The sequence below is a fragment of the Neoarius graeffei genome, chromosome 19 (genome assembly GCF_027579695.1).
Source record: "Neoarius graeffei isolate fNeoGra1 chromosome 19, fNeoGra1.pri, whole genome shotgun sequence".
Classification (NCBI taxonomy): domain Eukaryota; kingdom Metazoa; phylum Chordata; class Actinopteri; order Siluriformes; family Ariidae; genus Neoarius; species Neoarius graeffei.
The window spans coordinates 59,649,823-59,676,693 of record NC_083587.1 but is presented as its reverse complement, the minus strand read 5'-3'; the positions used below and the strand labels follow the sequence as shown (position 1 = coordinate 59,676,693).

The 26,871-nt window shown below is 40.9% G+C and overlaps 1 protein-coding gene across 1 annotated transcript; it reads right to left on the bottom strand.

Annotated features, from left to right (window-relative positions):
- Positions 1–529: 529 nt before the first annotated feature.
- LOC132867455 (G-protein-signaling modulator 1) lies at positions 530–15,788 on the bottom strand. Its single transcript, XM_060900378.1, has 5 exons — positions 15,325–15,788; positions 14,371–14,916; positions 12,332–12,488; positions 4,068–4,354; positions 530–1,737 (listed from the first exon to the last, which is right to left on the bottom strand). The coding sequence occupies exons 2-5, from the start codon at positions 14,860–14,862 to the stop codon at positions 1,597–1,599; spliced, it is 1,077 nt and encodes a 358-aa protein (XP_060756361.1). The 5' UTR covers positions 14,863–14,916; positions 15,325–15,788; the 3' UTR covers positions 530–1,596.
- Positions 15,789–26,871: the final 11,083 nt, after the last annotated feature.

Below are 26,871 nucleotides of genomic sequence, written 5' to 3'. Positions count from 1 at the left end.
GATAGAATAAACTGTATTATATAAAGAACTGAACCACTAAGTAAAGAGAAACGACATCCATCATTACTTTAAGACAGGGTTGTAGTATTCAAGTCTGACTCGTGCCCTAATTTTAAGGACTCGTGACTTGACTTGGACTTGAGCACCGATGACTCGGACTTGGACTCGGACTCGTGCATTAACTGCATTCGGACTCGTAAATTGGAGATGAGGACTTGGGTTTTTTCTTTATTTTTTGTAACATGCCATAATAATTTGGCATAAGATATTTATATCTACATTAATTTTTATGCCAATTTTGTGCAAGAGAATGCACATTCACCTGTTCATACGTCATGTTCAGGAACAAACTAACGTTAATGGCGCTAAAATAGCCAAAGTCAAATGGTGCAGTTGGAGTCTTGTTCTCGGACTCGACTCGGATCAATAGTGGACTCCACTTGAAATTTTTTTTATGACTTGGACTTGAACACTGGGGACTCGAGACTGGACTCGGACTCGAGGTTTAGTGACTCGACTACAACACTGCTTTAAGACATGAAGTGACTTTTAATTCACGAAATTAAAGAAAAAACACTGAATTAGAAGGTGTCCATACTTTTGACTGGTACTGTATGTCAATTGTGGGTTATAATGATATACACGTCAATTGAACTCCAGTTGCAAAACATTAACATTAACACAACAGTGTGCTGTATTTTTTAAGGTGTTTTTTTTCATGTATTCAGTTTCTGGACGACCTACATTCGTGAAATTTTTCACGTTCATTCCTATTCCTAATTCAAACCTTATGTCTGAAGAATATCCCAAAATGTTGATTATTGTTGGGGTTACGTCAGATTTTATACTGAAAAGGGCATAAAGTCATTCTATAAGTGTTTCAACATGTCTTTCTCTTGAGAGCGTCTCCACAGTGAAATAAATTTCATTTAATTTTTTAAAAATTTGAATTCCAACAATGTCAAAAGACGAGATTTTTGTTTAGTCGAGTATGCAGATTTGTGTACTGTACACTTAATTCGACAAATTAATTTGTTGTCTAATCAAAGTTCAAATACCTGTGAGAATATCAGCCGTCAACTGTCAAATATTAATTGTGATATCTGTTATTTATTTATTCATTTATTTTTTAATTACCCCTTTCGTGTACAGTGTCTTTGCCTTACTTCTTATATCCTCCGTTGTATTTCAGCGCTTGGTCTTTCACGGCTTTTATACCATAAACACTTCTAAAAGCCTGCACTCTCTGTACCTCTCATCTCTCTTTGACGCCTCCCTGAAGCAAACACCGACATTTAAACACATCAGCAAATACTAAACGGCTTTTGCAACCATGTGCAACATTTATCTCAGCTCAAGTGTTGACTTTCGCTCTTTTTCGAAAAAGCGTTCTATGATTAACACTCAAGTTTCATTGCGCAAAAAACAGAAACAAGGAAATGAATCCTTGGGAATGGCGACAATTTAAAACATCCTTGAGGCTCAGAAAATCATAAATTACATCATTTTCAGACAAAAAGCAAGTTAACCAAGTCACTAAAAAGACATATTTCAGATATAACCGAAATAACACCGTTTTTTCAGCCAGCGTCTCTTTTAATACCGAAGTGCTACAGGCAGCTCTGTTCTCTGCTCGTCCATACGGCCTCCCTGGACCTTCAACAGCAGGGAGAAGAAATCTTCATCATCCATAGGACCTGGTGCTTTGCTACGCTGCTCCTCCAAGCGTCCCTGCGCCTGTCAACGTGGAACAAAATGAATGTTTCATGAGCGCTTCTGTATGTCTCTGAAATTTCAACATTTCAAAAAATTCCTGCTTCAATGGACATTATAACACTCTTGCTAGCATTTACAAACAGTAAATTGTAAATTGTATCATTTTGCATAAATATATGAAAATAGTAAATTTAGTGACATTTTCTGAGCAAACTTTCCCCTCTTCCAACACTTTCAAATCTAATCTCTCTAATCTAGCATGATGATATATGATCATGTGATTGATCCTTTGGCTATGTTTGATTAAATTCATTCCCTGCACTGTCGCACATAACTGACACATTTATAATAAAATGATGTTGTCATTATGGCCCTTGAACCCAAAATGAACTCTAAATGGTTCTTTAAACTTATCATTCTCACATGGTTATTTATTAACATGGTTATTTATAGAGTGGTTACGTCCTGTCTGGTGATTACTACTGTAGAGAACGGCTTAAAGATTACACTTAAAGATTAAACTCAGACGTGTCTCCTCAGACTTCAAACAAGTCACTGGTTCACTGAGAGAAAGCTGAAGCTCACTGCACACTTGATCGTGTTATCAATATGAGAAAATGACATGCATTTGATTTATCATGACATTTCTAACTTTCACTGTGAAATCTGCTGCTGTTTGTTTATAACGCTGTCAAGATTCTGAGAAAAAGAAAGAAATAATTTCTACACTTGTACCTGGCCAATAACAGATTCAGAAAGAAAGAAAGAAAGAAAGAAAGAAAGAACAACCAACATTTGTACTTGATCAAAGATTCTGAAAGAAAGAAAGAAAGAAAGAAAGAAAGAAAGAAAGAAAGAAAGAAAGAAAGAAAGAAAGAAAGAACTTGTACCTGGCCAATTACAGATTCAGAAAGAAAGAAAGAAAGAAGCAACCTCAACATTTATACTTGACCAATAAAAATTCTTTCATAAATCAATCATTCAATCAATCAATAAGAAAGAAAGAAAGAAAGAAAGAAAGAAAGAAAGAAAGAAAGAAGCAACGAACATCTACACTTGTACTTGGCCAATAAAAATTATTTCATAAATCAATCAATCATTCATCAATAAGAAAGAAAGAAAGAAAGAAAGAAAGAAAGAAAGAAAGAAAGAAAGAAAGAAAGAACAACCAACACATGTACTTGATCAATCAAAGATTCTGAAAGAAAGAAAGAAAGAAAGAAAGAAAGAAAGAAAGAAAGAAAGAAAGAAAGAAAGAAAGAAAGAAAGAAAGAAAGAACTTCGATTCTTATATTTGGCCAATAAAAATTATTTCATAAATCAATCAATCAACCAATAAGAAAGAAAGAAAGAAAGAAAGAAAGAAAGAAAGAAAGAAAGAAAGAAAGAAAGAAAGAAAGAAAGAAGCAACTAACGTCTACACTTGTACCTGGCCAATAACAGATTCTGAAAGAAAGAAAGAAAGAAAGAAAGAAAGAAAGAAAGAAAGAAAGAAAGAAAGAATCTACACTTGTACTTGGCCAATAAAAATTATTTCATAAATCAATCAATCATTCATCAATCAATAAAAAAGAAAGAAAGAAAGAACAACCAATGCATGTACTTGATCAAGCAAAGATTCTGAAAGAAAGAAAGAAAGAAAGAAAGAAAGAAAGAACTTCAACTCTTATATTTGGCCAATGAAAATTCTTTCATAAATCAATCAATCAACCAATAAGAAAGAAAGAAAGAAAGAAAGAAAGAAAGAAAGAAAGAAAGAAAGAAAGAAAGAAAGAACTAACATCTACACTTGTACCTGGCCAATAACAGATTCTGAAAGAAAGAAAGAAAGAAAGAAAGAAAGAAAGAAAGAAAGAAAGAAAGAACTAACATCTACACTTGTACCTGGCCAATAACAGATTCTGAAAGAAAGAAAGAAAGAAAGAAAGAAAGAAAGAAAGAAAGAAAGAAAGAAAGAAAGAAAGAACTTGTACACTTGTACTTGGCCAATAAAGGTTCTTAAAGAAAGAAAGAAAGAAAGAAAGAAAGAAAGAAAGAAAGAAAGAAAGAAAGAAAATGAACGAAAGAAAATGAACGAAAGAAAGATGGTAGAAAGAAAGAAGTCCGTTAGAAACGAGTATTGTCTGTTGCCATGCTGTGTGTAATTTCATCAATATGAGAATTTAACACACATTTAATCAACAAGTACAGAAGAAAACTAAAGGTGCTGTCACAATATCACAACATCACCATATCACATCCCCAAACTTCACTTATCACAGGATAAAAAATCGAATATTGACGCAAGCACGTTCAGAAGCTGAACAAGAAGATGATGAATGGAACTGATCGGTGTCTAAGATGAAACGTACTTGTGAAGTTAGGATCATGTTGTAGAGCTCCTCTTTCGCCGCTGGTTTGGGAACGGTTTGGCCAAACTCTATGACCTTCCAGCTGCTTCTCCTCGATTTGGGTCTCGGGTGCGAGATTGTCTCAGGGGCACTGGAGGCACGCCGAGGCTTCTGAGACAAAGGCACAGGGGCTTCTGAGGAAGGGCTCTGAAAATCAGCACGCTGGTCGTCCAGCCGTCGAGCCTGGGAGGTGGCCACCAGATCGAAGAACTCCTCCTTCTGCAGTGACGTCATGGATGAGAAGGTCACTATTTGGAAAAGAGGATGACAGTAAGAGGTAAATTTGATAGAAAAAAGTCCACTCTGTGTTGATCGTGACACTATAGGACAAGTCAGTTTTTACAAAATTGTATTCAGACCAGAAATAAACTGCGTTAATATCCAAGAGTGAAATACCAAGTATAGTAAAGATCAATGATAATGGAGAAATGCTAGTGGTGAGAATGTTACAAAACAAGTATGAATAACAAAAAAAGCAGAAGAAAATGTTCTCAGACAAGGAAGAGTCCAGCAACCACAGTCTCACTATAGTAGAATAGAGTTACGTTCAAGTAAATAGTAACAATATAAAAATTTAGTATAATAAAATGAAATATCATAATTCACAGTAATAGTTTTAAAGAATATGAATACCACAGTAAGCGTACAAGTCACAATGGGTCGAGCCACAATAACCTTTAGTAACACTTTAGTAAATCGTAACACAGTACACATTGTACAAATCGTACACATTGTAGTAACAATGCAGTAATAGTCCACACTATAGTATGTTATTCTAACAATAGTACAGTAAATATCATCTAGAACTGTAACAACCCAGAGCACTATGTAATAACAGTAAGTTAGAGTAAGACTTGAGTACATTTTTCGCACTAGAGTAAAAGACGACCCAACTGAAACCTCAATTCCGACTGTATAATTAGTGACAGAACCTGTAACACTGTAGGAAAATGCAATTCTTACAAAGTATAGTAATACCGTCGTAGATATTAAAAATTTATATGTGAAGTAACACTACATTGTATGCAAGTTCATGTAAATCAAACTTTACAGCAAGTCTCAAAAGCAATATTATACTAGAAAGGTGGAGATATGGACGGTAGAGTCCAGATCTCCACCAAGCCACATGTTATCAACATCAAAATGAAATCACTTGAACCGAGGATAATACTAAAGCTGTCCACCAAATTTCATCCAAATCCGTTCACTACTTTTTGAGTTATGTTGGGAAAAGTCCAAAAAATCCTGGATCTGGAATTATATCAAAATCTAAAATCAGTTGTTCCTTGGCCAATTGTTCACTTTTCCTCCAAATTTAATTCAAAATCTGTTTACTTTGAGAGTTACCATGGAAACAGGAAACAAACAAAGGTGAAAACCTCTTCCAACAAGGTTGTCGGAGGTGATAATAGTCCTATAGTAACACAAAGAAAGTTATATTAACACTATCATAAAAGTTAAACAATTATAGTGACGATACTGTTTTAGTACACATCGTAAAGCTTTATAAAATTGGCAATACTCGAGTTCAAGTCCTCTTTTGAATAAGTTGTGGTCAAACTGTAGCAAGTAGTAACACTATATAGTAAGCCAGAGTAACACTAGAAAGTAAATACTACGTAGTGCTACAGTAGAAAACTGTACACTTAGTGATAATACCGAAAGAAAAGAGTAATACATTATTAAACAGCTAACATAGTGCCATCCTGAAACTTTTCTTAGGACCACAATGGAAATAAGTGCTGTTTTACACTTTGCTGTGCTATCCTTGGTTTTAGTTTCATGTATTTAGTTCAATTGTGCTTTAGTATATTATCCTACTTGCATGTAATTTTACCTTAAGAACTCTATCTATCTATCTATCTATCTATCTATCTATCTATCTATCTATCTATCTAGCTAGCTAGCTAGCTAGCTAGCTAGCTAGCTAGCTAGCTAGCTAGCTAGCTAGCATATCTGATAGTGTAGTAAAATGTAAATGTAATATTATTGTAACAACACTACATAATGACAAGAACAATAATAAATACAGTAATAATTCAGGAAACACTACCACAGCGGAATGTTCTAGTAACAGAGTAAAAATCCACACTACAGAATGTTATTATAATAATAATATAACTCTAAAACATGTAAATTAGACTCAATATGTCCTCTAAAATCAAAGTCAAAGTCCCTTCCGTGCCAGGATCTGGTCTTCCCAGGCAGTCTCCTGTCCCAGTATTACCCAACACATTAAGGCACATGGGTGCGGCGTCGATCTCCGTTTCCATAGCCCTTGGCCTCTCGCCTATTATATACTGTAGCTAGGGTTACATTGGGGGGCTGGTCCTCTGGTAACCGCGAGAGTTTCACTCCCTACTCGCATCTGTACTGCAGCGTGTCTTGCCATATAGCAGAAGGTACCATTTTTATGATGGTCTTTGGTATGACCCGACCACAAGTAGAACTCATGATCTCCTGGTTGAGAGGCGGACACGCTAACCACTAGGTCAGCTCGCGGTGCCCTCTAAAATACTTTAGAGTATTTTAGAGTAACACTACAGACTATTTCAAGTTATTAACGCTAGATTTTAGTATCAGTCCTCTATAAATTAGCTTAAAATAACACTAGAGCAAAGAATTTTAGTATAGAATCCTTTCAGCAGCATTTTAGTGTCAATATTTTCTGCCCTCAAAGATAGCTTAAAGTACATATATAGAGTATGTTAGAGTAACACTATAGTAAATATTAGCTACAGTGGTGCTTGAAAGTTTGGGGACCCTTTAGACTTTTCTATATTTCTGCATAAATATGACCTAAAACATCATCGGATTTTCACACAAGTCCTAAAAGTAGATAAAGAGAACCCAGTTAAACAAATGAGACAAAAATATTATACTTGGTCATTTATTTATTGAGGAAAATGATCCAATATTACATATCTGTGAGTAGCAAAACTATGTGAACCTTTGCTTTCAGTATCTGGTGTGACCCCCTTGTGCAGCAATAACTGCAACTAAGCGTTTCTGGTAACTGTTGATCAGTCCTGCACACTGGCTTGGAGGAATTTTAGCCCGTTCCTCCATACAGAACAACTTCATCTCTGGGATGTTGGTGGGTTTCCTCACATGAACTGCTCACTTCAGGTCCTTCAACAACATTTCGATTGGATTAAGCTCAGGACTTTGACTTGGCCATTCCAAAACATTAACTTTATTCTTCTTTAACCATTCTTTGGTAGAAAGAATTATGTGCTTAGGGTCGTTGTCTTGCTGCATGACCCACCTTCTCTTGAGATTTACTTCATGGACAGATGTCCTGACATTTTCCTTTAGACTTCGCTGGTATATTTCAGAATTCATTGTTCCATCAATGACGGCAAGCCGTCCTGGCCCAGATGCAGCAAAACAGGCCGAAACCATGATACTACCACCGCCATGTTTCACAGATGGGATAAGGTTCTTATGCTGGAATGCAGTGTTTTACTTTCTCCAAACATAATGCTTCTCATTTAAACCAAAAAGTTCTATTTTGGTCTCATCCATCCACAAAACATTTTTCCAATAGCCTTCTGGCTTGTCCACGTGATCTTTAGCAAACTGCAGACGAGCAGCAATGTTCTTTTTGGAGAGCAGTGGCTTTCTCCTTGCAACCCTGCTATGCACACCATTGTTGTTCAGTGTTCTCCTGATGGTGGACTCATGAACATTAACATTAGCCAATGTGAGAGAGGCCTTCAGTTGCTTAGAAGTTACCCTGGGGTCCTTTGTGACCTCACTGAATATTACACTCCTTGCTCTTGGCATGATCTTTGTTGGTCGACCACTCTTGGGGAGGGTAACAATGGTCTTGAATTTCCTCCATTTGTATACAATCTGTCTGACTGTAGATTGGTAGAGTCCAAACTCTTTAGAGATGGTTTTGTAACCTTTTCTAGCCTGATGAGCATCAGCAACACTTTTTCTGAGGTCCTGTGTTGTGAAGATCAAACTTTGATAGATCCCTGTTTATTAAATAAAACAGGGTGCCCACTCACACCTGATTGTCATCCCATTGATTGAAAACACCTGACTCTAATTTCACCTTTAAATTAACTGCTAATCCTAGGGGTTCACATACTTTTGCAACTCACAGATATGTAATATTAGATCATTTTCCTCAATAAATAAATGACCAAGTATAATATTTTGTCTCATTTGTTTAACTGGGTTCTCTTTATCTACTTTTAGGACTTGTGTGAAAATCTGATGATGTTTTAGGTCATATTTATGCAGAAATGTAGAAGATTCTAAAGGGTTCACAAACTTTCAAGCACCACTGTATACAGTAGAAGACCACTCTTTTATTGGTTATAAACACTGTACATCCTGGTGTATAGGACCTATAAACTAAACAAGTTATCGTAAAAAGGTGTTAAGATTCTTGCTGAATCAGCACGTCGAGCTCTGGGAGGAATTAATGGTAAAAGTAAAAATTTGAAGGATATGAGTTGACAAACATACTCTAAACTGTTTAAAGCTTGTGTGTGTTCTGTACTGCTGATGTTCGGGGTCTTAGAAATATCTCTATGTGTCAATCAGTGCAAAACAGCGCCATAAGATATTTTTTGGGTGTACATAAATGTGCACCAAAGTTGGCTATAGTGGGGGACATGGGCTGGGAATCATGTGAGGTTCGGTGGAAGATATGTACAGCTCAGTTATGGAATGGGTGACTTGATATGGAAGAAAGTAGGTTGACAAAATAAATATTTATCGGGGATAAACAAATTATTGGTTCTTGGTTTAAAGATGTGTGCACATTGTTCTGCAACTCTGGGTTTGATGAGGCATTTTTTAATCATGAAAAACTTAACATTTGTTTGCTTGGAGAATCTGTGTTTGCTCAGAATAAAGGACCGTGAGCTGATGATATATGGACTAAACCAAAATTGCATAATTTTATTATGATAAAAACTGAATATGGGACAGTGAATTATGTTATATGTAATTTGTACAACCCCCCCCCCAAAAAAAAAGAAAGCTCTATATGTGCCCAGCTGAGATCTGGTATTTTACTTCTGACTGTGGAAACTGAACGATACGTTAATATAGAAGAAGAAAAACAAATTTGTTCAATGTGCTGTCCAAATGAAATAGAAAATGAGTTCCATTTTTTAAATTGTCCTTTTTGTTGTGAACTGTGCAATGCTCTGTTTTGGAAGATAAAAACTGATACTGATCTTGTAAATATGGATGATGCACAAAGACTGAGTTGGCTGTTCACATATGAAGCATATAAATTAGCCAGGTATCTGGAGAAAGCCTGGGGAAGAGGAAAAAAGTACGGTATGTTTTGCAAAATGTGGGTGACTTGTAACCTCAAGTAGGATGGGCCAAATGTTTGGCATGACACAGAAATAAAAAATAAACTAAAACTATAGTCACAGTTTAGTACATTAACACTCATTTCATCTCATCTCATCTCATTATCTGTAGCCGCTTTATCCTGTTCTACAGGGTCGCAGGCAAGCTGGAGCCTATCCCAGCTGACTACGGGCGAAAGGCGGGGTACACCCTGGACAAGTCGCCAGGTCATCACAGGGCTGACACATAGACACAGACAACCATTCACACTCACATTCACACCTACGCTCAATTTAGAGTCACCAGTTAACCTAACCTGCATGTCTTTGGACTGTGGGGGAAACCGGAGCACCCGGAGGAAACCCACGCGGACACGGGGAGAACATGCAAACTCCGCACAGAAAGGCCCTCGCCGGCCACGGGGCTCGAACCCGGACCTTCTTGCTGTGAGGCGACAGCGCTAACCACTACACCACCATGCCGCCCGTACATTAACACTATATAGGAAATATAATATTATTACAGTAAGTTAATCTTTACAGTGAACCATAATAGTAGCAAACAAACAATAAGAATAATACTTTAGAAAATATGAACACAAATGAAGTTGAGAGTAACAACGATGTAAAAGTCCACTTTACAGTACGAGTACATTATTGTAAAACTGTTTAAAAATACTTATGCTAGAGCAGTGTTTCTCAACCTTTTTTCAGTCACCGCACCCTTCAGAAGTATGTAAATTCTCAAGGCACCCCTGTATAAAATATGCGCAGTCACATTGACCATATGCTGACCCCGGCAGTGACGTTGTGACATGGGAAAGGGGGCCGTGAGATAAATTTTGATGATGCATGAGGCGGCGATGATCTGCATTAGTGTAACTATCGCTTTTTGGAATTTTAATTCATTTTATTTATTTCAATGTTAGAATATATAATTTTTTGACGGCACCCCTAACGAAGCCAGACAGCACCCCAGGGTGCCACGGCACCCCGGTTGAGAAAGGTTGTGCTAGAGTATAGTGTTAGTCCTGTACTTTCTCAGGAAAACTGGAGTAACATTTTTGTAAAAAGTATAAAAAGCTGTAAATTACAGTTAGTATAGTATTGTAGTTAGTGTAATAATGCTAGTATAATAGTAACAGTACATTTTTAGGAATGTTGTAGCAGCACAATAATAAACATCACTATCCTATAGAATAAAATAACACTAATGTTATTGTAAAATACTGTATGATAAAAGGTGAAGCTATTTCACAAAGAAAGAAAGAAAGAAAGAAAGAAAGAAAGAAAGAAAGAAAGAAAGAAAGAAAGAAAGATGCAACTAACATCTACACTTCTACTTGGCCAATAAAGATTAAGAAAGAAAGAAAGAAAGAAAGAAAGAAAGAAAGAAAGAAAGAAAGAAAGAAAGAATCTGTACACTTGTACTTGGCCAAGAAAGATAGATAGAAAGAAAGAAAGAAAGAAAGAAAGAAAGAAAGAAAGAAAGAAAGAAAGAAAGAAAGAAAGAAAGAATCTGTACACTTGTACTTGGCCAAGAAAGAAAGAAAGAAAGAAAGAAAGAAAGAAAGATGCAACTAACATCAACACTTCTACTTGGCCAATAAAGATTAAGAAAGAAAGAAAGAAAGAAAGAAAGAAAGAAAGAAAGAAAGAAAGAAAGAAAGAAAGAAAGAAAGAAAGAAAGAAAGATGCAACTAACATCTACACTTCTACTTGGCCAATAAAAATTAAGAAAGAAAGAAAGAAAAGAAAGAAAGAAAGAAAGAAAGAAAGAAAGAAAGAAAGAAAGAAAGAAAGAAAGAAAGAAAGAAAGAATCTGTACACTTGTACTTGGCCAAGAAAGAAAGAAAGAAAGAAAGAAAGAAAGAAAGAAAGAAAGAAAGAAAGAAAGATGCAACTAACATCTACACTTGTACTTGGCCAATAAAGATTAAGAAAGAAAGAAAGAAAGAAAGAAAGAAAGAAAGAAAGAAAGAAAGAAAGAAAGAAAGAAAGAAAGAAGCAACTAACATCTACACTTGTACTTGGCCAATAAAGATTAAGAAAGAAAGAAAGAAAGAAAGAAAGAAAGAAAGAAAGAAAGAAAGAAAGAAAGAAAGAAAGAAAGAAAGAAAGAACCTGTACACTTGTACTTGGCCAAGAAAGAAAGAAAGAAAGAAAGAACTTGTACACTTGTTCTTGGCCAAGAAAGATTCTTAAAGAAAGAAAGAAAGAAAGAAAGAAAGAAAGAAAGAAAGAAAGAAAGAAAGAAAGAAAGAAAGAAAGAAAGAAAGACAGATGGTAGAAAGAAAGAAGTCCGTGAGAAACGAGTATTGTCTGTTGCCATGCTGTGTGTAATTTCATCAATATGAGAATTTAACACACATTTAATCAACAAGTACAGAAGAAAACTAAAGGTGCTGTCACAATATCACAACATCACCATATCACATCCCCAAACTTCACTTATCACAGGATAAAAAATCGAATATTGACGCAAGCACGTTCAGAAGCTGAACAAGAAGACGATGAATGGAACTGATCGGTGTCTAAGATGAAGATGGATTTGTGAAGTTATGATCATGTTGTAGAGCTCCTCTTTTTTTTTTGTAAATTACAGTTAGGATAGTATTGTAGTTAGTGTAATAATGCTAGTATAATAGTAACAGCAAATTTTTCGGAATGTTGTCGTAACACAATAATAAATATCACTATTGTATAGAATAAAATAACACTAATGTTATTGTAAAATATTGCAAGATAAAAGTTGAAGCTATTTTTGAAAAAATCTATCAAATACTTCGTAACATTAAATACTAATAGTATACTTTATAAAGTACTAATTGTGATCAAAGTGGAATTCTGAGAAGGTTGTGAGAAATTTTATTTATTTATTTATTTTATTTTCCTCACCTTTCTGGTTGTGGAGTGGGGTTCCAGGCTCTGAGTGGCACCTCCGGCGTGGCTGCAGGGTGAAGGAGCAGCGCTGGTCGTTGAGTCGACGCCCCTCCTGCAAGGCGCAAAGTAGCTCGTAGAGAGCATCAGGAGAATCTGGGGATAACCTGTGCAGCTGGGGACATGACACAGGGGTCAACGATATCCAGTATTCAAATTCCATTTTAAGTCATGTGTATATTATGTATCGTGTACAGTATATAGGTTCTGGTCTTTAACAGTGTTTTGTGGTATTGATGTACTGAGGTTCTTCCTCAAGTTTGACACGTTTCATTTCAGGGCTTACAAAATGGAAACCAAAGCCTCAAATTAAGAATCTAGTGATATGTTAGCTAACTAGCTGCCTTGTAAATGTGACGCAACGGTAAACATCATACTGTAATACACTGTGAGTATCACAATATAACATAGAACTGAAAACAAAGCCCTGGAAATGACTGCTGTTAGCTTAAAGGTGCAGTTTGTAATGTTTTCAAGTAATTACAGACTGTAGCCATTACATAATTTTAAAAATATTTGCAAAACAAAACCATGACTTCTCATGTGGTGGGTCTGGCTTTCTTCTTCATTTCAAGCTTCTATTTATATTTTTCAGGATCTGAAATAAGCTCGATCCCTCACCAGAACAAAGCATCTCACAATGCATTATACTAGAAGTTGAGGTCAGGTTAAAGGAAGGAGAAAGTCTTGGCATTGTCTCATCTCATCTCATTATGTCTAGCCGCTTTATCCTCTTCTACAGGGTCGCAGGCAAGCTGGAGCCTATCCCAGCTGACTACGGGCGAAGGGTGGGGTACACCCTGGACAAGTCGCCAGGTCATCACAGGGCTGACACATAGACACAGACAACCATTCACACTCACATTCACACCTACGGTCAATTTAGAGTCACCAGTTAACCTAACCTGCATGTCTTTGGACTGTGGGGGAAACCAGAGCACCCGGAGGAAACCCACGCAGACACGGGGAGAACATGCAAACTCCGCACAGAAAGGCCCTCACCAGCCACGGGGCTCGATCCTGGACCTTCTTGCTGTGAGGCGACAGCGCTAACCACTACACCACCGTGCTGCCCGTCTTGGCATTGTTTTCTCTGTAATAGTAATTGTTTGTACATTTACATTTGTCTCTACAACAGCCGAAGGATGCGCCCTTTTCTCACCCCCTAACTCTACTCATCTCCTGGTCCAAGCGCTGATCCTGTCCCGCTTGGACTACTGCAACTCTCTCCTTGCTGGTCTTCCAGCTTCTGCCATTAGACCCCTGCAGCTCATCCAGAACACCGCAGCTTGCCTGGTCTACAACCTCCCTCATTCTTCTCATGTCACCAGTACTGGCTACCTATCGCAGCTTGTATCAAATTTAAGACACTGGTACAAGCTTACCAGGCTGTCAAGAGGTTACGGCCAGCATACCTCCAGCCCTACATGCCAGCAAAGTCCCTACACTCCGCTGCTACTGGTCGCCTGGCCCCTCCTCCCCTCTACTCTTGCCCAGCCCACTCAAGACTGCTGGTTGTTCTGGTTCCCCATTGGTGGAATGACCTTCCCATTGAGATCAGAACTGCCGACTGCCTGACCACCTTCAAGCGCAGGCCATAGACCCTCCCCCCTCTTTCCCTGCCCACTGTGTAACTGCGTTTCGGTCTAGACCAACCCAAGCTGTGTGCTGTCTAGCCTGGGGTTAGCTGTTTGAGTTCTCTATTTTGTTTTACTTTATACAGTTGGTTTGTTTCCTTGGCTGTTTGCTGAGTGTTGGTACTGAAGGTACAGAATATTACACTAAGTATTGTTGTCACTTGTTCAGTTGGCACTTGAACATTCTTGTCTAGAAGTTCAGCACTTCGTGTACCTGACTTTTGCACTCGTTGTACGTTGCTCTGGATAAGTGCCATATAATGGAATGTAATACATGCAGCAGCGGGCTCTAGAAATTCCACACTGCTCCTTTAAACAGAATTCAGAATGCATTAATTAGCTGTTTCTGCAGAACTTTACCTTTTGCTGAGCATCTTCAGGACTGAGTCGGTCTCTGGGTCGTAGTTTGGCTGAAGGCTGGGTATCAGCAATTGACTCTTCTTTAGGCACCATGTCTATCTTCAGTCCCTCCATCTCCCCTCCCACCTTCTCCATCGCTAATCCAGGTCCAGTTTGGACTCTTTTCACTTCGGCGTTCTCCTCTTTTTCCGTCACTCCTTCAATCTTTTGGTTTTGGGATTCCAGCCCTTCCTTTTGCTGACTTGCCACTTCCTCCTCGGTGATAGCTATGTGCACACTTTCATCTTCTTCCACATTGTTTTTAGAATCTGTACTTCCGCCCGAGCTTCCCTTACTTCTGTCCTCCATGTCGTCCTTCTTCACTCTCAGTATGCCTTTCCCTCTCGGAGAGATATGCGTGAAGTCGTCCAGCTCATCCCCTTCCTCAAGGATGAGCAGTGGCTCCAGCTGCTCCTCCGCTGGGATTTGACCTATGACCCCCTCACAGTCCATGTCAGAAACCACTGGTATGTCCTTCAGTCATCCAGTGGAGATGGGAACCCTAAGCTGAAGTTATGAGAGTTTAGGGAGTTCTAATTTTGAAGATACTTGACAGGACAGATATAATACAAGGCTGGGATTTGTTTGTTATTCAGGAACATAAATATTTTGCAGTACATTGCCAAGTTGCTCTGTAAAAACAGTTTTAATTTGTTTACTTCATGGAGCACTGCTCTATATCATCCTCAAATATGTTAAGCTGACAGCAGCAAGAAAAAAAAAACATGACCATTGCACAACCTTAAACAGTTTATGCTTACACAGTACAAAAAAGAGAGTATACAAAGGCAAATTTGGGATAGTTATCTATTTATTTTTCAATAGAGGTAGTATGGAATAGAATCATTATAAGTTGATCTTAGAGTGATAAATGAAGGAATAAAACATAATGAAAGCCCATCAAGGGCCTCTTACCGTCTTCCAGACCTTGAAATGTTGAAATAATATCCTCTCGACTGTATCTTGTGGGTAGCCCTCATTGGCTTCGTGTCTTGCCGCTAAACGAAAATAGATGCTTCATATTAAATTCACATCTTCCATGTTTTCCCTCCCGAAAAAGAATCTAATTAGATCGCTGATCGCTGATGTGTTTGCTGGCAAGTTCCGAGTTTCGTACTCAGGCTGTTTCTTTGTGACTTTCTTCCTCTTCCTTTCTCTACCCCAACCCACCCTTACTGACTTGGTCAATAACGTTTCAAAATTTTAGTAACCTGCGTCTCGTTGTTGCGTGAGAAATAACCGAAGGCGTTCGACTGGTAATTAATGCATAAGTTCACTTAAGGCTTCACATGAGGCGCTTCAAAAGAACGTGATGATTTACAAGCATGGAGTTTTGCTTTGCTCGTACATGACAGCTCACTTGCAAGTTGAAACTAGCTGCCCGCTTGCTCGACACAAGCAAAAGAACCTGCGGTTTTGCACACTTCCTGTTGTCTGCCAGCAAAAACAAGAAGTGCACAGCTCTGTTTGAGAATGTGTGAGGATCGAATTGAGAGGAATGGAAATGTGTCATGACAACCCATTTATAGATCAACCATGTCTGCAACTATGCCTTCTGCTGACTTGATCGTTTTAGTATCACCAGTATGATCCGAGTTCGAATACGAGGCATTCTTGTGCAAACGGTTGTCTGAGGCTCAGCTGCAATTATTAGACATTTTTAATTGAATCATTTAATTCATCACAGTGCTGTTGAATTTCCCATTCTCTTCTGATTGGTCAGAAGGTTTCTAATTTTCTAGAACAGCACCTCTGACAGTCATTCCAGCTGTAACACCTATCACAGGTTTGTATTAATTAACCCTTTCACCCCGTGTAACTTTTTCCAGAAGGTGTTTCCCTCCTACAATGAGACTGGAATAGAAGTCTGCAGTGATGAAAGGGTTAACATCCATCCATCAGCCTTGCGATGATTTGGCGACTTGCCCCACCTCTCGCCCATAGTCAGCTGGGATAGGCTCCAGCTGACTATGGGCAAGAGGCAAGGCAAGTCGACAAATCATCGCAGGGCTGACACATAAAGACAAACAACCATTCACACTCACACCACCAATTAGCCTAACCTGCATGTCTTTGGACTGTAGGGGAAACCGGAGCACCCGGAGGAAGCCCAAGTAGACATGGGGAGAACATGCAAACTCTACTGGGTTCGAACCCAGAACCTTCTTGCTGTGAGGCGACAGTGCGAACCACTACACCACCGTGCTGCCCCAAGGGTTAATATGCTCACTCTAATCTAAACTGTTATTGTTTCTCAAGTAAGGAAGCAGCTCATTCACAGAGACTTGTATGGCCAATGTCGTGAATGTTTCCAGATTAATAATGAACAGATCAGCAAATGTGATGTTAATAATACTCTACTGGTCTTTCAACAACTGAAACAACTCCACTGGTTGCCTGTACATCGGCGGATCCAGTACAAAGTCCTGGTCATGATATTGAAGTCTCTGATTGGCCTTTCTCCACCATACCTTGAAGAACTTCTCATGAAGAGGCCACTAAAGCACTAGAGCAGACAACAACAATGATTTGGTGGTTCCTAGCATCAAGAGTAGTTCATTTGGTGGAAGAACGGTCCCAAGTTATGGAACACCTTGTCGAGAGAACTTAAGTCATTTGTAAACATTAACAATTTCAAGAAACTTCCTATTTAAATCAGCTTTTGTTTCTTAAATGAATGATTTTTAACATTTTTATTCTGTAGTGATTTTAGACTTGAAAGCTAGACATGCTTTCGATTTCATAAAATCGGTGAAATTTAGTTCCCTCTGAAATGTGGTCATTGTAAAATATGTTTATTTCTGTAATATCTCACAAAATATCAGGCTGTTCTGTTCTGTGGCTGGGAAGTTATTTAATTTGAGGGGATTCCCAAGCAAATGTGCGTGAAATTGCTCGCTTCATGCAGTCAAGCAGACAGAGGAAGTCTCTGTACACATGCACGGGTTTACCTTTGAGCGTGCACTGACAGTTCCATCATTCTGTCGCTAAACGAACAGCTGATCACACCGAGGTGCTCGCTGAGCGCCGATATTTATTAATTAGTTTGGTCCTGCGTTTCCTTTCCTTCATATATATCATAACGTCTTTTCTTCTCACTTTCTTTCCATTACTGTAGTCGGTCTTTCACATTTCATTCGCACACTCACGTCCTACATTTTTCTCTCCTGTTTCAAATTTGTATCCCACAATGCCTTGTGCAAACGGGGAAAGCCCACCACGTGATGCATGATGTAGTATCTTGAATTAGGTCATGGTGAAACAGGACAAAATAGTGGAGAACTTAAGGCAATGTGGAGATAAATTCATTAATTGTTCTATTTTTAAAAAAAATGAATAAATTTAATTCAGTAGCTTTCGGTTCACTAAACAAAAATAATTGGGTGTCGGGGAAAATTCTTTTTATGACCTAAACTTGAAAAATCTGAAAGGCAGTCTAGCTTTAAGTATAATTATTTGCATTTTTTTGAATTGCAAAGCACGATAGAGTGTACATAGTGTGATATAAATGATCATTTTATTATTAACAAGAAACATTAAATGTAATTAAATTGATAAAAGGTATGCCTTTTAAAAAAATAAATTAGCAAAATTGCAATTGTTGGCAAACTGCTGTCGTAAAAGAGGAACGAAGCACATCAGAATATGCTGTTCTAGGAAAATCATCAACTCTTCACACGAGGGCCCCATCACACCACCATGTCATTTGCTATTTATTACCCCCCAATCCCCCTCACCAAGCCTAGTAACGAGCAGTTTGGTGTCTGAAGATTCTCAATCATCCAGGTCATAGTAAACTGTGGGTGATAGAAATGGGCAACTGGACTTGCTTGAAGATTCTTGAAAACATTTCACCTCTCGTCCAACAGGCTTCCTCAGAACTGAGGAAGCCTTTTGGACGAGAGGTGAAACATTTTCAAGAATCTTCAAGCAAGTCCAGTTGCCCATTTCTACCACCCACAGAGCAGTTTGGTGTAAAATCAAACACTATTTTCCTCTCACCTCCATAATGTAGTCGTTAAAGGCGTTTATCCTTATGGCTTTTTTTTTTTTTGGCAATAAAGTGCTGGCAGGGCACTGGGGAGAATTTAATTTAAAAAAAAAAAAAAGCACTCCCACTGTTAGGGGTCGTGGAGGTGTGGTGAGTTAAGGATCCACAAGCAGAACACAGACAGTAATCAAATAAATAGAGAGATTTAATCCAGGGAAAAGGGCGTGGCACAAGGGTAAACAAATGGGACAAAAACAAATGGTAAAAATAATCCAGATAACAAGAGACAGAAAATTAGACAAAAAACACGAAACAGCCAAGAACAAAAAAAAAAAAAAAGCTAGGACAAAACCAAAACAAGAAAAGCACCTAGTGCAAAAAAACATGAACTAGAATAAACCCTTAGTGCAAAAACCATGAACTAGAAAAATGAGCTTGAGCAAACAACCATGAAAACATAAGAGGCACAGAAACAGCTAGAAGCAAAGCGAGACATTCTGGCAAAGTTCCTGTCTGAGAACGGCGTTTTTATAACAGCAGAGAAAACCAGGAAGTGAATGCAGGCATGAAGGAATTCCTGTTCCGGATTGGCACTGGCGTGAGAGATTCATAACCTCTGGAGTGGATGTCTGGAGCGGAGCATGACAGTACCCCCCCCCCCCCCTTCAACGAGCGCCTCCAGACGCTTGAGGAAGAGCGTTGGGGTGTTGCTAGTGGAAGTCAGAGATGAGGGTTGGGTCCAAGATGAACCTGGCGGGGACCCAACTTCTCTCTTCGGGACCGTAACCCTCCCAGTCCACCAGATACTGGAGTCCTCTGCCTTGCCGCCGCGCCTTCAGCAGCTTTTTTACCGTGTAGGCTTCACCACCATCAAAGAGCCTGGGAGGAGGAGGGGGTTTGGAGGATGGGAACAAAGAACTAGAGACTAGAGGTTTAAGCTGTAACACATGAAAAGTGGGGTGAATATGTCACATGGTGAGTGGTAATGCCAGTCTGATGGAACATGGATTGATTCCCTTGCTGATGAGGAAGGGTCCTAGGTATCTGGGTGCCAGCTTGTGGGAGATGGTTCTGAGTGGCAGATGGCGCGTGGAGAGCGTGACTCGCTGCCCCACCCGGTAAGTGGGTGCCTTAGAGCTGTGTTTGCCGGCCTGACTCTTGGATGCTAGGGTGGAGCGAATGAGTCTTCTCCGAGCCAATGCCCACGTCCTCCTGCAGCGGCGTATGAAGGTCTGGGCTGAGGGTATGGCGACCTCCTCCTCTTGGTTGGGGAAGAGTGGTGGTTGGTAACCTAGGGAGCACTGGAAGGGTGAGAGGCCTGTGACAGACGAAGGGAGAATGTTGTGAGCATACTCGGCCCAAGGTAAGTACTTACTCCAAGAAGCAGCATCCCTGGACGTCATGCACCCAAGTGCCACCTTCAAAGCTTGATTCGCCCGTTCCGCCTGGCCATTGGTTTGAGGATGGAACCTTGAGGAGAGGCTACAGGAGGCCCCGATGAGTTTGCAGAAAACCCTCCAGAATCACGCAGTGAACTGAGGACCCCGGTCAGAAACGATGTCAGTGGGGAGTCCGTGTCGGCAGAAAACATGAAGGATGAGTAATTCAGCGGTTTCTTTAGCTGTGGGAAGCTTGCACAGAGGGACAAAATGGACTGTCTTGGAGAACTGGTCAATAACTGTGAGGATGCATGTGTTGCCACCTGAATTGGGGAGTCCTGTGACAAAGTCCAGGGTGATGTAAGACCAGGGTTGATGAGGAATCGGGAGGGGTCTTAGCAGGCCGGCAGGGGGTCGATTGGCTGTCTTGTTCCAGGCACATGTGTCGCAGGCTGCCACGAACTCCTGGACGTCTTCCTTGATGTATGGCCACCAGAAGCACTGTTGGATGAGTGCCAGGGTTCGAGCAGCTCCCAGATGACAAGCCAACTTGGAGCCATGACCCCACTGCAGCACCTGGGTTCACACAGAACAGGGAACAAGCAGATGGTTAGGTGGTATGTTGCTTGAGTTACCTTCTCCGGGGTCCTGCTCCAGGGCCTTCTGCACCAATGTCTCTACCTCAAGTAGGGTGGCTCCCACCAGACAGCATGGAAGGATGGTTTCAGGCATGCTAGACTCCTCCTGGCAGGCAGAGAATATCCTGGACAGGGTGTCAGGTTTGCAGTTCTTGGAGCCTGGGTGGTAGGAGAGCGTGAATTGCAAACGGGAGAAGAGAGACCATCGGGCTTGCCGTGAGTTAAGGCGTTTGGTGGATTTGAGGTATTCCAGATTCTTGTGGTCGGTCCAGACGAGGAAGGGGAGAGCCGACCCCTCGAGCCAGTGCCTCCACTCCTCTAAGGCTAGCTTGACGGCTAACAGCTCTGTCGCCGATGTCGTAATTTTGTTCAGCAGGGGACAGCCGGCGAGAGAAGGAGCAGGGGTGGACCTTGTTATCATTGGCCCTCTGAGAGAGGATGGCTCCGACCCCAGACTCGGAAGCGTCGACCTCCACGATAAACTGTTTTGTGGGATCGGATATGGTGAGAATGGGTGCTGTGGTGAACTTGTGCTTGAGCATGAAGAAGGCTCTCTCTGCTTCCTCCCCCCACTTGAATGAGGCCTTAGTCGAGGTTAAAGCTGTGAGAGGTCTGGCCACTGTGCTGAAGTTGCGGATAAAGCACCTGTAGAAATTGGCGAATCCCAAGAAACACTGGCGCTCTCGTCGTGAGGATGGGGTGGGCCAGTCAGCGACTGCCTCAAGCTTGAGGGGTCCATCTGGATCCTAGCCAGGGAGATGATGAACCCCAGAAAGGAGACAGAACGTACTGTTAGGGGTCATGGAGGTGTGGTGAGATAAGGCTCCACAAGCAGAACACAGACAGTAATCAAGTAAATAGAGAGCTTTAATCCAGGGAAAAGGGCATGGCACAAGGGTAAACAAATGGGACAAAAACAAATGGCAAAAATAATCCAGATAACAAGAGACAGAAACCTAAACAAAAACACAAAACAGGCAAGGACAAAAATGCTAAGACAAAAAAACAAAAACAAGAAAAAACACCCCTAGTGCAAAAAAACATGAACTAGAATAAACCCTTCGTGCAAAAACCATGAACTAGAAAAATGAGCTTGAGCAAACAACCATGAAACATAACAGAGGCCCAGAAACAGCTAAAAGCAAAGCAAGATGTTCTGGCAAAGTTCCTGTCTGAGAACGGCATTTTTATAACAGCAGAGAAAACCAGGACGTGAATGCAGGCATGAAGGAATTCCCGTTCCGGATTTGGATTGGCACTGGCGTAAGAGATTCATAATCTCTGGAGTGGATGTCCAGAGCGGAGCATGACACCCACGTTGCACACCAGCTTTGTTTCTATGACAACAATGTATTGACAACATATCACCACTAACTACTGCATGATTGATTGCCTGAAGAGGAATGACAGTGATGATATCAGCACATTTTCAGAAAATGATTTTTAACTCAAAGTGCTTGGCATGGCTGCACAAAAACGGTGGAGTGCTTTGAAAAAAAAAAACCCAAGACGCTCGGTGCAGCGTTTTTTTCTCTCAGTAGCAGCATTCGACGGCATACACCTTCTCCTCATTGAGAACAATTGAACGAACAAACAAACAAAAACAGTTCTTGTTGTTGTAGAGTGGACACTCACCCTGAGATTTTTCTTTCTTAGTTTGGCCCTGGCAGTGAATATAGATAACAGATGTCAATCAAATCACACCCGATTTTGATTTGCAATCATGGAATTCTAACAATTTCCTTCATTTTAGACTTCTTTTTAAAATAACCCCCATCAGTGAGAACGGGGATGAGAGTGTAGTGAAGATGCAAGGAGTAGACGTAAAGAAAGTTGGTGAATTCAAGTACCTGGGGTCAACTGTGCAGGAAAATGGGGGCTGCAATAGTGAGGTGAGAAAGCGAGTGCAGGCAGGGTGGAGCAGTTGGAGAAGGATTTCCGGAGTCATTTGTGATAGGAAAGTCCCAGCAAAAGTGAAAGGTAAGATGTATAAGACAGTAGTGAGACCAGCTGTGATGTATGGATTGGAGAGCGTACCCTTAACGAAGAGACAGGAGGCAAAGTTGGAGGTGGCAGAGTTGAGGATGTTAAGGTTTGCGATGGGAGGTTGGACAGGATAAGGAACGAGCACATCAGAGGGACAGCACATGTGGAGAGCTTGGGAATTAAGCTAAGAGAGATGAGACTGAGATGGTATGGGCACATCCTGAGAAGAGATGCAGAGCATGTTGGAAGGAGAATGTTGAGGATGGAGCTGCCAGGCACACGAAAACGAGGAAGGCCAAAGAGGAGATACATGGATGTGGTGAGAGACGACATGAAAGTGGCAGGTGTGGTAGAGAAGGATGCGGCAGACAGGGAGCAATGGAGATGAAAGATCCGCTGTGGCGACCCCTAATCAGGAGCAGCCAAAAGAAGAAGAAGAGATTTAAAATAACCCCTAACCTGAACAAAGTCCCTTTTCCTGAAAGGTGTGGGTGGTAGAAATGGGCAACTGGACTTGCTTGAAGATTCTTGAAAACGTTTCATGTCTCGTCCAAAAGGCTTCCTCAGTTCTGTCTGACTAATAGGGAGTATCAGATATTTATCCTCTCCTGGATCAGAATCAGAATCAGAATTCTGATGACCAGCTCATCTAAGGTGTCATTGAGGCATCATGTTGGTGTGGGTCGCTGGAGGCTGGGTGTGAATGGCGAGTCATTAGGGTGATCAAAGGATTGCCCGTTAGGGTGATCAATGGCAATCTGACTCTCTCTGTCCTCCTGTGAGTCCCCGAAAACAGCTGGGTCCTGGCGTACACCCAGCCGTCTGGGAAGAGTGTCCAAGACCACCTTGTAGATGGTTGACAAATGATGTCTTAGGCCAAGTTTACATTAGACCGTATCTGTCTCATTTTCTTCGCGGATGCACTGTCCGTTTACATTAAACCGCCTGGAAACGCCGGGAAACGGGAATCAGCCAGGGTCCACGTATTCAATCCAGATCGTGTCAGCTCCGGTGCTGTGTAAACATTGAGATACGCGGATACGCTGTGCTGAGCTCTAGCTGGCGTCGTCACTGGACAACGTCACTGTGACATCCACCTTCCTGATTCGCTGGCGTTGGTCATGTGACGCGACTGCTGAAAAATGGCGCGGACTTCCGCCTTGTATCACCTTTCATTAAAGAGTATAAAAGTATGAAAATACTGATGCAAATACTGCCCATTGTGTAGTTATGATTGTCTTTAGGCTTGCCATCCTTCCACTTGCAAGTGGTAAGTGATATGCGCTGGGATCACACACACACAGCGGCTCAGTCCCGAATCACAGCTTGTGCACTTCACTCGCGTGCTCTGTGAGCTGCGCAAGGCCGGAGTGCGCACCCTCCAGAGGGCACTCGCTGTTCAGGGCGGAGTGATTTGGAGCGCAGGACGCCTGCGGAGCCGAGCGTATCCGTGTATTGGTGTTGCTGTGTGCACGCAAATCGTGTATTGGTGTTGCAGTGTGCACACTAATCGTTTTAAAAACGTTAATCTGATGAGCCGCTGATACGGTCTAATGTAAACATGGGCTTAGACCCCCACCTCTGTTCAGTGATGGCCGTTCCAGGTTGACAAAAATGGCTTCTTTGACTCCTCGCTCATACCAACGATCCTCTCTGGCTAAAATGCATACATCACAATCCCGAAATGAGTGTCCTTCATTGTTAAGATGAATGTAGACAGCCGAGTCCTGGCCTGAGGAGCTGGCTCTCCTGTGTTGGGCCAAGCGCCTGTATAGTGGTTGTTTCGTCTCCCCAATATACGAATTTGTGCAATTCTCACTGCACTGAATTGCATACACTACGTTGTCCTGTTTGTGTCTGGGTATTCTGTCCTTAGGGTGGACCAGTTTCTGCTTCAGGGTGTTATTGGGTCTGAAATGTACCAGAATGTTGTGTTTGTAGAAGATCCTCCTGAGTTTCTCAGATAGACCAGAAATGTAGGGAATGACAATGTTCTTGCGTTTGTTCCTGTTATCATCCTTGTCAGTTATGTTCCTTTTTATGCTCTTTAGGAAAGCCCAGTTGGGATAACCGCAATTCTGAAGTGCTTTCTTGATATGATACTCCCTATTAGTCAGACAGAACTGAGGAAGCCTTTTGGACGAGAGGTGAAACGTTTTCAAGAATCTTCAAGCAAGTCCAGTTGCCCATTTCTACCACCCACACCTTTCAGGAAAAGGGACTTTGTTCAGGTTAGGGGTTATTTTAAATCTCTTCTTCTTCTTTTGGCTGCTCCCGATTAGGGGTCGCCACAGCGGATCTTTCATCTCCATTGCTCCCTGTCTGCCGCATCCTTCTCTACCACACCTGCCACTTTCATGTCGTCTCTCACCACATCCATGTATCTCCTCTTTGGCCTTCCTCATTTTCGTGTGCCTGGCAGCTCCATCCTCAACATTATCCTTCCAACATGCTCTGCATCTCTTCTCAGGATGTGCCCATACCATCTCAGTCTCATCTCTCTTAGCTTAATTCCCAAGCTCTTTCCCGGCGTTTCCAGGCGGTTTAATGTAAGCGGACAGTGCATCCGCGAAGAAAACGAGACAGATACGGTCTAATGTAAACTTGGCCTAAGACATCATTTGTCAACCATCTACAAGGTGGTCTTGGACACTCTTCCCAGACGGCTGGGTGTACGCCAGGACCCAGCTGTTTTCGGGGACTCACAGGAGGACAGAGAGAGTCAGATTGCCATTGATCACCCTAACGGGCAATCCTTTGATCACCCTAATGACTCGCCATTCACACCCAGCCTCCAGCGACCCACACCAACATGATGCCTCAATGACACCTTAGATGAGCTGGTCATCAGAATTCTGATTCTGAGCCAGGAGAGGATAAATATCTGATACTCCCTATTAGTCAGACAGAACTGAGGAAGCCTTTTGGACGAGAGGTGAAACGTTTTCAAGAATCTTCAAGCAAGTCCAGTTGCCCATTTCTACCACCCACAGTTTACTATGACCTGGATGATTGAGAATCTTCACAGACATGTTTTCCTGAAAGGGCAACTCATAAGCTTCAACTTGTGTGGGGGTGGGATCAGCTTGGAGGAAGGAGATTTTTTTTATTATTATTATTATTTTATTAGCTTCGTGATCAGTCCTAAAATTAATAAAATAAGTAATAAAAATCTTTATAAGTTAAAGAAAGGAAAAAAATAGATAATATGTATGGCAGGGTAACCAAAACAGGGTTAGCCAATTACCGTGGGTCCAAGCTATTAAAAAACAAAACAAAAAAAACCCCTAAGACAGGACGTGCAAGATGACAGACTGAATTACATTTGAAACATATAGACTTAAAAGTGTGAGGGTTGTTGCAATCATACTTACAGTGGCATGCAAAAGTTTGGGCACCCTTACTGAAAATGTCCGTTACTGTGAATAGTTATGTGAGCAGAAGATGAACTGATCACCAAAAGGCATAAAGGTAAAGACGACACATTTCTTTTCAGCGTTTTCTGCAAGATTTGTGTCTTATTTTTGTTTTGTACAATTGGAGAGTGAAAAAAGAAAAGGAACACCATGCGAAAGTTTGGGCACCCCAATACATTTGAGTTCTCAGGTAACTTTTACCAAGGTTCCAGACCTTAATTAGTTTATTGAACTGTGGCTTGTTCAAATTCTTCGTTAGGAAAGGTCAGATGATGCAGATTTCAAAGCTATATAAATTCTCTGACTTCTCAAACTTGTCCCTAAAATCAACAGCCATGGGCTCCTCTAAGCAACTCCCTCGCATTCTGAATAATAAAATAATTGATCCTTACAAAGCAGAAGAAGGCTACAAGAACGTAGCAAAGTGTTTTCAGGTAGCTGTTTCCTCAGATTGTAATGTTATTAAGAAATGGCAGTTAACAGAAACAGTGGAGATCAAGGTGAGGTCTGGAAGATGAAGAAAACTTTCTGAAAGAACTGCTCGTTGGATTGCTAGAAAGGCAAATAAAACCCCCTGTTTGACTGCAAAAGACCTTCAGAAAGATTTAGCAGACCCTGGAGTGGTGGTGCACTGTTCTACTATGCAGCGACACCTGAACAAATATGACCTTCACGGAAGAGTCATCAGAAGAAAACCTTTCCTGCGTCCTAGCCACAAAATTCAGCGTCTGAAGTTTGCAAATGAACATCTAAATAAGCCTGATGCATTTTGCTAACAAGTCCTGTGGACTGATGAAATCAAAATAGAACTTTTTGGCCACAATGTGCAAAGGTATGTTTGGAGAAAAAAGGGGGCCAAATTCCAGGAAAAGAACACCTCTCCAACTCTGAAGCATGGGAGTGGATCGATCATGCTTTGGGGTTGTGTTGCAGCCAGTGGCACAGGGCACATTTCATTGGTCGAGGGAAGCATGGATTCGAATAAATACCAGCAAATTCTGGAAGCAAACATCACACCATCTGTAAAAAAGTTAAAGTTAAAAAGAGGATGG